The sequence below is a fragment of the Papaver somniferum genome, chromosome 3, assembly GCF_003573695.1.
Source record: "Papaver somniferum cultivar HN1 chromosome 3, ASM357369v1, whole genome shotgun sequence".
Taxonomy (NCBI): Eukaryota; Viridiplantae; Streptophyta; class Magnoliopsida; order Ranunculales; family Papaveraceae; genus Papaver; species Papaver somniferum.
Window position 1 is genome coordinate 43,272,456 of NC_039360.1, and position 15,543 is coordinate 43,287,998.

The following is a 15,543-nucleotide window of genomic DNA, read 5'->3' on the forward strand; positions in this document are numbered from 1 at the left end:
TGTTCTGACCAAAACCTTTTGTGTAGCGTTGTTAAACTGTGAATCAAAAGAAGAACAAATCATACATCTATCAAGTCCAGTATGCACAATAAAGGGTCGTCATGTTTATTACTCCACGTGAAAGACCACCTATTTAGAGGTAAATCAATCAACCCATGCTCAGAAATAAAGTTATTAAGGAAGTTCATATTTCTTAAGTCGCTACAGGAGGGTAACTGGGGAATTCATTATGTATTTGGTTATTTACATTGGTAAGAAGAACTCCATTAATGAGATCATGAAGTTTGGAAATATATAAAAGTAAGAGAGAAGAAAAAAGTCCTGTAAGTTGTTGGTAGGAAGAAGAGAAGAAAAAAGTCCATTTGCTAGAACCTAATTGCTTCCTATTTATGGGAAAAAAGTCTTCTGGAAGATTATGCTCTATCCTTAGCTTAATGTTGAAGCATTCTTAGAGCTGCTACGGTGTATGACGTTGCTTTATGATATGTGGTTCCATCCATCACTACTTGAAACGTGTACGATGCTGCTTATGGTTTTTACAATTTTATAGGTAAACAGATTCATTAACTAGGCAATCTTGAGCCCCAAATTATTCGGCTAAGGCTAGACAACCATACTTGTGACCTTGTTTTGTACATGATGGCAGAACCACCGGGCTTAAAAATATGCACTTTGGTTACATAGACCACCCAAGAATGAGGCAACTTTGAAAAGACAAAAAAGTATCAAATAAATCTTTTTTGATGTCATGCAACTGCAAGTAGGTGTCTATCCTGCCGTTGCCATAGGTATCTTAAAGATACAGTCCAAACTTGAAAATTTGGGTGCCATTATCTTAAATAAGGTAAGGTGTGTTTAAATCAACTGAAAGAATAGATGGTTGTCAAGGGATGTTATAAGATTCTATGAGAATTAGGAGATTCATATAAAAATAAAAAAAACTCATGAATGGATTCATGTAATACAATGCATATTATCATGTTTAACTTATTTAGAATAAGGAGAATGATCTCCGGCATAACTCTTGTAATTTCCAAAAGATATTATTGATTTTAAATATATAAAACTGAATGCTGGAGAACCGGACTCTCCAAGGAAATTATCCTCAATCCAAGATGGTATCAGCCAACCATCGATTCCTCTTCTAAAGAAAACCTTAAACAATGGCAGGAGAAAAGAAATCTCTTCACCCGGCTTTCGCCGTCACAAACATCAAAATCCTAATCCCTGTCATCTTAGATATCAAACAAGATGAATATTTGTCATGGGTTTTTCTCTTTGAACTTCATATCCAAGCACATCGATTACTCTTCCTAATTGATGGGTCGCAAAAACCTGCAGATGTTGATGCCGACACTGAAAAGCAGTTGGATACTCTCTACCGTCAATGGATTTGCGCTACCATGACTAAGGATTTAATGCTCACCGTTCTCAAGAAAGGAAAAACTACAAAGGAGATTTGGGATCATCTTAAAACGCTTTTTCAAGACAACAAATGTAGCCGTGATGCAAATCTTGAGAGTAAGTTTGTGAATCTTAAATTTTCTGATTGTGCTAGTGTTGATAATTATTGTGACAAGCTCAAATCTCTGTCCGATCGATTGCATGATCTTGATTTTCCTATGAATGATAAACGTCTCTTAATCCAATTGGTGAATGGTTTTCCGGAGGAATACAATATCTTAGCCTCTTTTATATAACAGTCCATGCCTACCTTTGATGATGCACGATCTCAACTCCGTACTAAGGAAATCAGACGAGCACAACACTCCATTGCACCTACTCCAACTGCCCTCGCTGCTGCTGCTTGTCCAATGGAACGTAACAACTCCCGTTCTCATCATCAGCACTCGGGAAAACGAGGTCACAAAGCTCATTCCATTGACAAGCGTTATGGATCCGGCCCAAATACCTCTTCAAATGCAAACCCACCACTGCTGCCCACACCATATGGGTTCTGTCCATCTATGCCAGCTTATCCCCTGTACTGGCCACCGTTTTGGGCTGTTCCACCGTGCCCATATCCGACTCAGTCTCCGTGGCATCCGTTTGAACACCACCTCAGGCCATCTAATGCCAACTTTCGCAACAACCAACCACGTGGTCGTTCCCCTGGAAATGTTTGTGGCCAAGCATACCTTGCTCCTACAACTGAGTTATTGCAACCCACGGACATTGCTGAGGCGTATAACTCCATGCACCTACAACAACCTGATGATTCCTTCTACATGGACACCAGTGCTACTTCGCATCTTACTGCTGATTCAGGTACTTTACATAACATTTTCAATTCTATCAATGTACGATCCATCTTAGTTGGCAATGGAAATAGCATTCTAGTTACGTCTTGTGGTACCTAGCTCATAACCCTTCCCTCTCGTACTCTTCAACTCAAACATACTCTTGTTGTCCCCGATATCATTAAAAACTTATTTTTCGTTCGTAAGTTCACCACTGATAATCGTGTATCTCTTGAGTTTGATCCTTCTGGTTTTTCTGTGAAGGATCTGAGTTCGAGGAAGATTATCCTTCGATGTGATAGTTCTTGGGAGCTCTACCCTATCACCAACTCTGTCGTGCCACCTCCCATATCGTCCCAGTCTTCCCTCATTTCTCTTGCTGTCTGTTCGCCATATATTTGGCATAGCCGCCTCGGCCACCCTGGAAAGGCCATTTTGTATGTCTTACGTAAAAATAAATATACTTATTGTAATAAGAATCATTCTTCTACACTTTGTCATTCATGTCAAGTTAGTAAACATGTTTCATTTCCATTTTATGTATCTAATTCCAGTACTTTTGCACCTTTTGATATCATTCACAGCGATTTATGGACCTCTCTATTCCATGTCGATACCGGTTTTCGTTATTATCTTATATTGCTTGATGATTTCACCAACTATCTATGGATCTACCCTTTAAAATTTAAGTCTCAAGTTTATAGCAAATTGTTGGAATTTCGTTCTTTCGTTAAAACTCAATTTGAACGTAAATTAAAATGTTTTCAATGTGACATGGGCCGTCAATTTGACAACTCTTCCTTACATACCTTTGCTCGTGAAAATGGTCTTGTTTTTCGTTTCTCTTTCCCTCAAACTTCCTCCCAAAATGGCAAGGCCGAACGCATGATACGCCATGTCAATGATATCACTCGTACCCTTATGTCTCACGCTTCTGTTCCCCCCAAACATTGGGTCTACTCTCTTCGTATGACAGTCTATCTACATAACCTTATACCCACCAAATTCCTTAATTTTCACTAACCAGTGTCTATTCTTTATCAACGACAACCAACGTATGAATATGTCCGCACTTTTGGTTGCCTTTTCTATCCAAATCTCTCATCCACAACTCCTCACAAACTTTCCCCACGTTCCACTAGGTGTGTCTTCCTTAGTTTTCCTCCCAACCACCGTGGATACCGCTTCCTTGATCTTTCCACAAACAAGATTATTCTCTCTCGTCATGTGGCTTTTGATGAAAATGTTTTTCCTTTCACCGATCTCCCTACAAATACCTCTTGTAATATCGAGTCTCCCCCTTATCTCATTCATCCTTCCTATAATCTATTATACCCATTTGTACAGCCCCCTCCCCTACTGTCACCAAAGCCTCCACTCTCCAACCCATTGTAATTGTACCTGGACCATATACTTCACCTCACCGTCGGTCCAACCTCTCCTATGTTACTTCTACTCCACCTCTCCAGTTCTTACTTCAGTCACACCTCCCCTCTACGTACGTCCAACACACCTCTCCAGTTCCTACGTCAGTATATACGTCTGTCCCTAACTGCACTGATTCGATAGATGCAGATCATATACCTACTACAGTCCCCAAAGATGCAGATCCTACACCTATTACAGTCCCTATAGCTGTCTCTCCTAATACAGTCTCTCCACCCTCACCACCTGCCCCTTCCATCACTATTGCCCCTCCACCCACTATAGCTCCTTCACGTCATGTTACTCGAGCTTCCTGCGGCATTCACCAACCAATCCACCGGCTCAATCTCCATGTTCAAACACTACGACATATCTCCCCAATTCCTCACTCTCACTTGTATGCTCTTAGGGATATAAATTGGAATGCCGACATGAAAGATGAGTACAATGCTATGTTGAAAACCAATATGTGGGAACTTGTACCACGACTTCGTGATGCTCATGTTATTTGTTCCATGTGGATTTTTCATCACAAATATCATGTCGATGGCTCCTTGCAGCGATACAAGGCTCCTCCTTTTGCTAATGGTAAATCTCAGCAGGTTGGGGTTGATTGTTTTGAAACATTTAGTTTTATTGTTAAAACTGCTACTATTCGTACTGTTCTTACTATTGCTACTTCGCATTCTTGGCTCATTTATCAGCTAGATGTTAAGAATGCTTTTCTCCATGGTGATCTGACCGAGACAGTTTATATGCATCAGCCTCCGGGATTTGTTGATTCTGCTTACCCTGATTACGTATGTCGACTACGTAGATCCCTATATGGTCTCCAGAAGGCTCCTCGGGCGTGGTTTCAGAGGTTTGCCAAGTTTATCACTAATTGTCGTTTTCGTGGTAGTGTGTGTGATCCCTCTCTATCTTTGTTTATCAATCAGGATTAGATACATCATATTTACTATTATATGTTGATGATATTGGTTTGACTGCCTCTAACATTACTCTCCTACACCGCTTCATTGATTTGATGAAACATGAATTTTCCATGTCTGACCTTGGACTGCTACATCATTTGTTGGGTATTACTGTCACTCGATCATCTTCAGGGTTATATTTGTCTCAGTCATTATATGCTCAGGACATCATTGCTCGTGCCTCCATGACACATTGTAACCCAGTGGCTATTCCGGTCGACACCAAATCCAAACTCAGTGCTACTTCTGGTCCTGCGATCAAGGATCCCACTCTATACATAAGCCTATATGGAGCATTACAGTACCTCACCTTCACCCGGACAGATATTTCATATGCAGTTCAACAGGTATTTTATTCATGCACGACCCTCGAGAGCCTCACATGCAGGCCCTTAAGCGGATCATTCGATATCTTCAGGGAAAAATTCATCACGGTTTGTTTATCTCGGTCTCCACTACTTCTGGATTAACGGCATACTTTGATGCTGATTGGGCGGGATGTCTTGATTATCGTTGATCGACTTCGAGTTACTGCGTCTTTCTTGGTGACAACCTCGTCTCCTGGTCATCCAAACGTCAGGAAATAGTTTCTCGATCCAGTGCTGAAGCTGAATATCGGGGGGTAGCAAATGTTGTTGCTGAAACTACATGGCTTCGCAACCTCATTCTAGAGCTTTATCTTCCTCTACGACGTGCTACTATCGTATATTATGATAATGTGAGTGTGATTTATATGTCTGCAAACCTGTTCAACGTCAGCGCACCAAGCATGTGGAAATTGATGTACACTTTGTACGTGAACACGTTCGTATTGGTAAAATTCATGTTCTACACATCCCCTCTGAGAACCAGTATGCTGACATATTCACCAAGGAACTACCTCGTCAGCTATTTGTTCGTTTTCGGTCTATCTTAGCGTTTTATCCTCTCCCGCTCGGACTAAAGGGGTGTAATAAAATGCATATTATCTTGTTTACCTTATTTAGAATAAGGAGAATGATCTCCTGCATAACTCTTGTAATTTCCAAAAGATATAATTGATTTTAAACATATAAAACTGAATCCTGGAGAACCGGACTCTCCAAGAAAATTATCCTCAATCCAAGACACTGGATTGGTAATGGTCTCATATATATTGGTAACGGTAACCCGGACAGTAATGACCTTCGAAAAAGAAAAGTATATAAACCAAAGGATGGGAGCCATTTATTTTTCAATGATCGGGACTTGTACACATAAAACTGTATATGCAGTCAGAGTGTTGCTATTATCTCTAAGAAGCATGTTCCAGGGTTCATTTTTATTTATTTGTATTGATAATTTGATAACTTCATATAAGCATCAGCCTAGACATTTTCAGGACTGGCCTTCACCCCAAGACTCGACTAACTTTGTAAGCGTGCTGCGAGTTGATATCCCTTCACTCAGTGCCAATTTTGGTTCATTCTTAGCTATCGTAACTCGTTCTTTCAGTGTTCTCCCTTCTTCAGAGTCCATCAATGAGTTAACGCGCGCCTCAATTTTCGCTGCGGTGACAAACCCATTTTCCAACTCATTCAACCATAAACTCAGTTTCATTTCTTTAACCAGCATGATATGGTTCACCCTTTGTGTAGTTGCAGGTTTTCCTACAACCACATCTCACTATAACTATAATCAATACTAAGTAATCATCCTAAATTCTTTATTGATTATCAAGACTTAAGTCAATTTACAAGATGGATACAAGTATTACAACAATTGTACTTGTAAACCTAAACTCACTTTCTCTCTCTTCCTATTTCTTTCTCAAGACTTGTCCTAGAATTCTCCCAGAAACAATGACTCTCTCTCTCCTTTATATAGGATTTTACATAGTGGATGACAGCTAAGAATCCCATTATTTTCGGAAACACTATGCGACATATTCGCTCATATACAATCACTCATCTTCGCATAGCATACTTCTTCGCATAATTCTTCACACTTTACTCGTGACTTTGCTGACATCATCTGGTGCGTCATCTCAACTTTTCTATGTGCGATGCTCTTCGCTCAGTTTGTACTCTTCTCTTCGCGTAATTATTATCGTGTGCGATATTTAACTCCTACATTTGCCTCTTCTCATATTGCTTATTCTTCAGAGTGATCGATGTGAGAAATTCTCCTCTTGCAAATCGCACATGCTTGTCTTTTTTTCATTTTACTTTGCCGACAATTATCCGGGTATCAAGTTCCTCTCTACGCGTGTCGATTTTCTTCCTTTTTACTGGATTGAACCATCTTTAACCGGTTACTCCTTTTCATCTATTTAAGGGTTTTTACACAATAATCTCTCCCTTCTTCTTTACTTATCCTCTCTCTCTTGTTGTTATTCATCTTCATCTGTTATTACCCATTTCCGCTGTTGTCACTGATTTCTTCTGCTATTTTTCTTCCACCATGAACTCTGAATCAAAGTTTGTTTCCTTTCTTCATGATGAATATTGATTTTAACCATTCTTAAAAACTTTTTTTTTTATGATCTAATTCCCATACTTTCGCAGGAAAAGATCTTTCATTAGCGCTCTTCGAATCATGCAAAAACCCTAGTCTTCTTCAAGTGAAAATAAGGAATCACGGAAGAAGAAACCAAATATTGATAATGAATCTCAAAATAAGGAATTTCACAAAAGTAAGGATTCGCATAATAAAGAAGTAAGAAATACCCAATCTGTTTTGAAACAACATTGTTGCCTCTATTTCTTATCTATTTTATTTTCGCAGGCTTCCGATTCTGAGATGGTTGATGGTAAGAAGAAAAAAGTTAAAAAGTCTCGCAAACCCATACCACTCTCTTCAAATCTTTATATTCTATATTTTAGTGCTACATATGTTGTTCCTATAACCACAGTTCAACCTTCGCATACTAGCCCTCCTATCACTCCTACAATAAGTCAAACTCTTGAGAAAGATGTTCCTATTACTCTTATATCTCCTCGAGCTTCTGAGAAGAATGTTCCTGCTACCCCTTCACTAACAATTCCTCTTACAGATGAGAATTCCTATGTTACTTATGATGGACTTTTTAAGGAGTCTCATGTGAATAAGGAGTTTTCTCTTAATCAAGGAATCAAAAGCACTCCTCTTGTTGCCTCTGCGACTCCATCGCATGATAATGAATCTCAAAATAAGGATTCTCACAAGAGGAAGGCTTCGCATAATAAAGAAGTAAGAAGTATTTAATTATTTTAAAACAATATTGTTACCTCTATTTCTTATCTACTTTATTTTCGTAGGCTTCCGATGTTGAGATGGTTGATGGTAAGAAGCAGAGAGTTAAGAAGTCTCGCAAACCCATAGAACTTTCTTCAAACCTTTCCATTCTAGATTTTAGTGCTACAGATGTTGTTCCTGTGTCCACAACTCAGCCTTCGCGTACTAGTCCTCCTATCACTCCGATAATAAGTCAAACTCTTGAAAAAGATGTTTATGTTACTCATATATCTCCCCAGACTTCTGAGAAGAATGTTCCTGCTACTCCTTCACCAACAAATCCTCTTATGGATGAAAATACCTATACATATGAAGAACTTTTTAAAGACTCTCCTGTGAACAAGGAATTTTCTCTTAGTCAAGTACTAAAAACACTCCTCATGCTGCCTCTGCGACTTCATCGCATGCAAATCAAGCTTTTCCTTCACCCATTAACTCTAGCTCTCAACCGAATTTTTCTCAAGAGAAATCCCCCATTCCAACAGATTTTACTACTTCTCCTTATGTTTCCTTACTAAATTCTTTTCCTTTGAATAAGAAAGCTTTGGATAGTGTAAAACTTGCTGCTCAAACTCTATCCGATGTCATCAACTCTGCCCAATCTTTAACTGATGATCCTTGCAAGCTTCGCTCCTGTTCTGCCTTAGGTAAGATTCTATATGAATTTCCCGTCAATAAAGCTTCAAGGGATGAGGTTCTTTCTCAAATTGACCCAAGTTTCCATGTTGCTCTAGATGTTCTTCTAATTATCCTTCGCACCTTAACTTTTCTCCTTTAATGATACTTCCAAGTCATACTAACCTCATATTTTCCTTTTTAGGATTCTCATCGTCGTGTGATGCTTGCTGAAAAGCATTTTGAATCTAGCTGTTCTTAGTTGGAACTTTTGCAGAAAAATGTTTCTTTGGAAAAGGAAATACAAAGGCTGAGAGGAGAACTCCAAATTTCAAATTTTGAGGCTGAAAATCTTCGCAGCGAAAATCAAAAACTTAGAGGTACTTATTATTATATTTGAGTCATTTATCGTATTATGTATTCCTTCGCATATGTTTATTTTTGTAAATTTCTTTATGCATTTGTTAAGATTTAAACCAGAAGCGAACGAATGAGAGATATGACTTTCAATTCCTTGCTGAAGATACCCAAGCGAATAACGCGAAGTTGCAGTCTCAAATAAATCAATTAAATAATCAATATTCATATTCACTTGATCAGATTGACAATCTTTCCCATGAAAATGACCGTCTCACTCAAAAAATTGATTTTCTTAGTGATCAAATATCTTATTTTTCTAAATTTTCACGCGATGCTGACTTACTTCATCAAACTTTATCAGAAGAAATCCATACTCTTTATAGGGAGAAACTATCTTTCTCGAAGAAAGAAGCAATGTTTTCACATCAGTATTCAATTCTTCATGAAATAAATGAAAACCAAACGCGAACTCTTCGCGTACTGAAGGAACAACACGAAACTTCGCTTAAAGATTTAAGCTCCCGGAATGAGAAATTAATTCAGAATAACATAAGTCTTTCTGTGAAGAAGAATCAGTTTCAAGAACAATATAGTCAATTAAAGAATTCTTATGACACTCTTAAGAAGAAAAATAAATCTCTTTCCTCTTAAGAAAAGAAAATTCGCTCTCGTCTCAGTAGTTCAGTTGGTGATGGATTTGATAAGGCTATGGAAAGTATGAAGGACAATACCCTTGCTTTTTCCAAATTCTTCCAAGGTAGTCAGCTAGGGTTGACTGCCTTATTATGATTTCTTAGCATTTTTCGCACAATATTAATTCTTTATTTCTATTTATGGTTATTTATTATTCTTTGTAGATTCGGAGAAATCGCACCAGTCTGTTGTTGCTCAATTGAATTCTGAATTATCCAAGGTAAGAGTATGCAAATCTGGAATTATCTCGTGGGAACCTTGAGTTGTCTCTCTCTCTGCGTCTCGAAGCAGAGCACGAAGAAGGTTTGCATTTCAGAAGAATTTTCTAGAAATAAATGCTAGAAATCTTGAAAGAACAGTTATTCGCAAAGGCCACTCTAGTGCCCAATCTGTCATTGATGGAATTCTCTCAAGGAACTCTCTTCCAGCAGTAAAACTCCCCGTATGCAATGTGAGTGCGGATGAAGAATATCCTGAGCCCGATAGTGATTTTGACTTTTTAAGCGATGATGAAAAAGATCTAGATGATGAAGAAATTCAGCAAGAAGGAGAGAAAACTGCTAATGAAGCCGGTACTGAGATTGAAAATCCTGAATCCAGTATTAATGTCTGAAAAGTATCTTGAATAAGATGCTACTGTTAAGCATTCTTAATTTCCCTTATTTATTTTGTCATATTTTGAATCTTCGCACGCTTGTTTATTGCAAGGAAGATAATACATTGTTGTTTTAATTCCCATACTTGCCTCTTATTATTTTTCTTATAAGAAACGATCGTGCAAATTTATCAGTGGTTTATTTAATTTACTTAGGAGGTCTTATTTTGCCTTCCTATGTAAAGATCTTATCTTGCCTCATTTTTGTGCGACGAGATCGCAGGCGGTCTTTGCATTTTAGTACATCGACCCATTGATCTCGTCTTATCTTTTTCGCTTGTATTATTTCCTCTTTAGGTTTGTTGCATAAATATCAGAAGTCTTAATACTCTCATGAGTAAAAGGCTTATGATATTTACGTCTTTTGACACAATTCAGCTCCCTAATGGAGGGTGTCGTCATTATCTTCCCCTCTGATTGCCCCTTCAAGGAAGCTTACCTCTATCTGGTTAAGATTATGGCTCTTCCCATCCGGATTTTCAACAACCAGTTGATTTCGCAATCTCGCATACACTACCTATAGGGTTTATGGCAGCAAGATTGCACCCTAGGTGGGGTATCTTCGGACCGAGTGCATCATAGTCAGGACTTGTCAAGGGTGGCAAGGTACGCTCCAGACGCCCAGGCACTCTTGACTCAACCGTGTATCTCGGCGCCCTGATCGAGTTTCTGCACTCCTTAGGAGAGCCTTTCTCACCTTAGTTTCTCAATATAAGATTGTTATCTTATACTAAAAGTTTAAGGTATCTCTCCCGGATGGGCATTATCGTTTTATTCTCACCCCAAATTATCTCCACAACTCAAGTTATGGGGTCGGTGTAGCTTCCCTTGAGTCATGCCTTCTAGGTATTTTCGTATGACGTGCGATAGGTCTTACTATATTGCCTCTTGCATATGAGCGAACTAGGGTGCACGCCACATTCAGATTCCTAGCCAATCTGATAATAAATATCATTTTTTTCCTTTCTTATAAGGTCTTATTTTCTTTTATAGAATTTCTTAACTTTCAAGCGAAATATTCGCATTACAAACTTGTTTCAAAATATGAACTTTCAGGCTATTATCTTTTATTCATGCGAATTGATTCGCAGGTGGCTATGGATAATTTTTTTCAAGAATTGCCTATTCCAAGGGCGATCTAGTTTACGCTGTATTTCGTCCTTCAGGATCCATTAATTCATAGGCTCCCTCTCCAACTATTCTTTTTATTATGTAAGGTCCATCCCAGCTTTTCTCCAATTTTCCATCTTTCCTTTTGATATTGGAATTTGCAAACTAATTCGCCTGGTTGGAATTCTCTTATTTTAACCCGCTTGTTGTATTCCGAGCTAGTCTTTTTTGATAATTTTCCATGTGCTGCAAAGCGACTTCTCTTACTTCTCCAAATCATCTTTGTTAAATCAAGTCCGCACTTAAATTCTTTTCCCAAGCTTCTCTTTTTGTGGTAGGGATGATCACTTCTGTTGGTAGCACTGCCTCTACTCCATATGTCAGACAAAGGGCGACATTCCGGTTGCTTCTCTTCTTGTAGTTTGTAAGCCCACACCACATTATGTACTTGTTCGCACCATCCTTTATTGTGCCCTTCTAACTTTTTCTTCAGGTTGTCTGCGATTGTTTTTTTGTAGCTTCTACTTGTCCATTACTCTGAGGATATAAAGGAGTAGATTTCCACTTTGAATTTTGAACGCATTGAGCAGCATTGTTATATTCTCGCCTTCAAACTGCTTCCCATTATCAGACACCAATTGTGCAGGATGCCAAAATGCATATAATATTTTCAAAAATGAATGTGAAGATGTTTATGCGGATATGTTGAACTGCTTTTACTTCGCCCATTTAGTGAAATAGTCTGTTGCGACAATTAGGAATCTTTTTTGTCTGTTCCTGGTATAAATGGTCCAACAATATCTATTCCCCATTTTCCAAAGGGCCACACATTTGTTGATGTATTAAGCATAGCCCAGGTGCATGTATCTTCTTGCCATGACGTTGACATTCTTCGCATCTCCTCGAAACTTGTTTTGCATCTCATGCATGTATGGCCAGTAATAGCCCTGTATTTTTGCTTGTATCCAGTGATCTTCCTCCACTATGTTACCAGCATCTCCATAGTGTAATGCCTTTAGAATTTCGATTCCTTCCTTTCGCGTAAGACATCTGAGCGAAGGTCCAAGGAATGATCTTCTATAAAGAACACCATCCCTTAATTCATAATTTGTCGCACGACTTTAATTTGTGTGCTTCTAATTTTTTTCGGCAATTCCCCTTCTCTAATAAGAGTGTATCTCAGTTCTCAATCCTTTCTTCGCTCACATTTTCTGCTTGTGTATCGTCTATGATCATCACATCTGTTTCATTTCTTCACCCTTTTCTATAGATGGTATAATAGTGTTTGTATTTATATCTTGCGACCGGATCTACTAACATTGATGGTATGAACGCCAATGCATCTGCAAGTCTATTATCTTTTCTCCCTATATGTCTCCAACTTATTTTTGGTATTTGCATTGCTAAATCCATAACCAATCTCCTATATTTTTGCAAAAATGGTTCATTAGTACTATATGTGCCTTCTATCTGACGAATTACCAATTGGGAATCACTTGTTATCCGCGCATCCTCAATCTTCATTTCAATTGCTAATCTTAGTGCGTGGACGACTGCTTCATATTCAGTTTCATTATTTGTGGATGCGAAGTCCAATCTGAATGAGTAAGCCATTCTCGCTCCCGTTGGTGAAATGAATACAATACCAATCCCATTTCCTTCTCCATTGGAGGATCCATCCACCAAAATCTCCCATCTGTTTGGATTTCGCTCAGTTAATAAATCATTAGGATTTCCATGTTCTTCATCCACCTCCATCATTTCTTCTACATATTCATCTTCTTCTATTGGAAATTCTGCAAGAAACTCTGCGATAACTTGAGATTTTGGTGAAGATAAATTTCATAACAATCTCATAGTTTCCTAATTGTGCATTCCACCTCTCTATTCTTCCTGACCTCTTCGAATTCTTCATTGCGTTTTCAATTGGTACTCTTGTTAATACTTTAATTTTGTGATCTTGAAAATAAATGCAAACTTGAATGATGCATATACCAGTGCGAGAATCATCTTTTCGATTTTTGAATAATTTTTTTCTGCGGAGTTATATGTTTTGCTTATGTAATATATCGGTTTTTCTACACCTTCCTCTGATCGTAACAGTACTGCACTTAATGCATGAGATGTTGATGCTAGATACAATAACAGTTCTTCTCCCTGCTTCGCCTTTTTCATAATGGATAAGTTTATCAAGTAATCTTTTATGCTTTGCAATACTTTGTCGCACTCCATTGTTTATTCCAATTTGGTTTCCTTCTTTAATATATTGAAAAAGTGTTTGCATTTGTTCGAAGATCTTGCAATGAATCTTCCCAATGATGCTATCAAGCCATTTAACTTTTGAACATATTTGACTGTCGCAGGTGGTGGCACATCTCTAATCTCTTGTACCTTCTCCGGATCAACTTGTATTCCCTCCTTTGATATAATATAGCCTAAGAATTTTCTTGATGATACACCAATTATACATTTTTCTGGGTTTACTTTAATATTGAATGTTAGCATTTGTTCAAATATTTCTCGCAAATCATCAACATGATCTTTCGCCTCTTTGATTTTAATTAGCATATCATCTACATAGACCTCCAATGTTTTATGTATCCATTTTTCGAATACTTTCTGCACCATTCTTTGATAAGTTGCACCGGCATTCTTCAACCCAAACGGCATTTTCGTGTAACAATATAAACCTCATGGTGCGAAGAAAGTGGTGTGTTCTTGATCTTCTTCTTCCAAAGGAATTTGATTATAGACTTTTTACCCATCTAACATTGTGACTCTATCGTTCCCTGATGTCGATTCCACCATTTGAGGTATGTCGGGTAACGGGAAACTTTCTTTAGGGCATGCTTTGTTTAAATCAGTAAAATATATGCAAATCCTAATTCCTTTGTTCTTTTTAGGTACCACCACCATATTTGTTATCCATTCTGGATATTTTTCCTCCCTTAAAATTCCTGCATCTAACATCTTTTGTAGTTCTTCTTCGATTTTAGGATGATAATCAGTTGCAATTTTCCTTATTCTTTGCTTGAATGGTTTTACATTCTTCTTAATGTCTAATTTATGACATGCGATAGACGGATCTATTCCAGGCATTTCTTTCATACTCCATGTGAAAATATCATTATATTCTCGCAGAATGCTTATTGTTTTTTCCTCTTCTTCTTTATCCATTTTAGTTCCAATTCTTAATACTTTTGGTTCTTCTTCAGTTCCTATATTTATCTCTTTTGTTGGTTCTGTTGCGGTAAAATTTGCTTTTGGTTCTTCTTCAGTTCCTATACGTTTACGCTACCGCCTTTAATCCATGTACCCATGGTCTTCCCAACAACATGTTGTATGGTGACTCAATGTCAATCACACACAATGTTATCTTTGTTTCAACTTCTCCCAGTAATATTCTCATTATGATTTCTCCCTTTGGCTTTGTAACCGCTCTATTGAATCCATGAATGTTATAGGGTGTAGGTGTCATTTCAGCATCTTCATATCCCATTGCTTTGAATGTGCGATAGAATAATATATCAACTCCACTTCCTGTATCTATCAATGTCTTATCAATCGCCCATCCTTCAAATGTCCTCTGTTTTGCAATAGTGTTTTCTCGCTCAACTGTGACCGTAATTACCAATGGATCTGCTCGTTGTAAGTTTTCTTCTGGAATTTCATCTGCCGCAAAGGAAACATTCACCTTTTCCCAATCTTGTAGTGGTAATTCTTTCTCTACCATTTCCATCTTCTTGCCTCCGTAATTTCTTTTATGAATTCTCCTGGTTACCGTCGTATGAAAATCTGCCTCAGAGAATGATACTTTAGTTATGTTATTACATTGTATATCTCTGCCTCTTTCTTGAATTGTGTTGACTCTTGTTATCTTCATGGATCCCTTGTGAATTTCAGATCTATTAACAGGAACTAACATCCACAGCTGATTTCTAGCGCCAAAAATGTAGTTGTAGGTTTTCCTACAACCACATCCCACTATAACTATAATCAATACTAAGTAATCATCCTAAATTCTTTATTGATTATCAAGACTTAAGTCGATTTACAAGATGGATACAAGTATTACAACAATTCTACTTGTAAACCTAAACTCACTTTCTCTCTCTTCCTATTTCTTTTTCAAGACTTGTCCTAGAATTCTCCCAGAAACAATGACTCTCTCTCCTTTATATAGGATTTTACATAGTCGATGACAGCTAAGAATCCCATTATTTTCGGAATCACTATG

The 15,543-nt window shown here is 37.9% G+C and overlaps 1 protein-coding gene across 1 annotated transcript; it reads left to right on the top strand.

Moving 5' to 3' along the window:
• Positions 1-1,163: 1,163 nt before the first annotated feature.
• Positions 1,164-1,700, top strand: LOC113359366. Its single transcript, XM_026603012.1, has one exon. The coding sequence runs from the start codon at positions 1,164-1,166 to the stop codon at positions 1,698-1,700; it is 537 nt and encodes a 178-aa protein (XP_026458797.1).
• Positions 1,701-15,543: the final 13,843 nt, after the last annotated feature.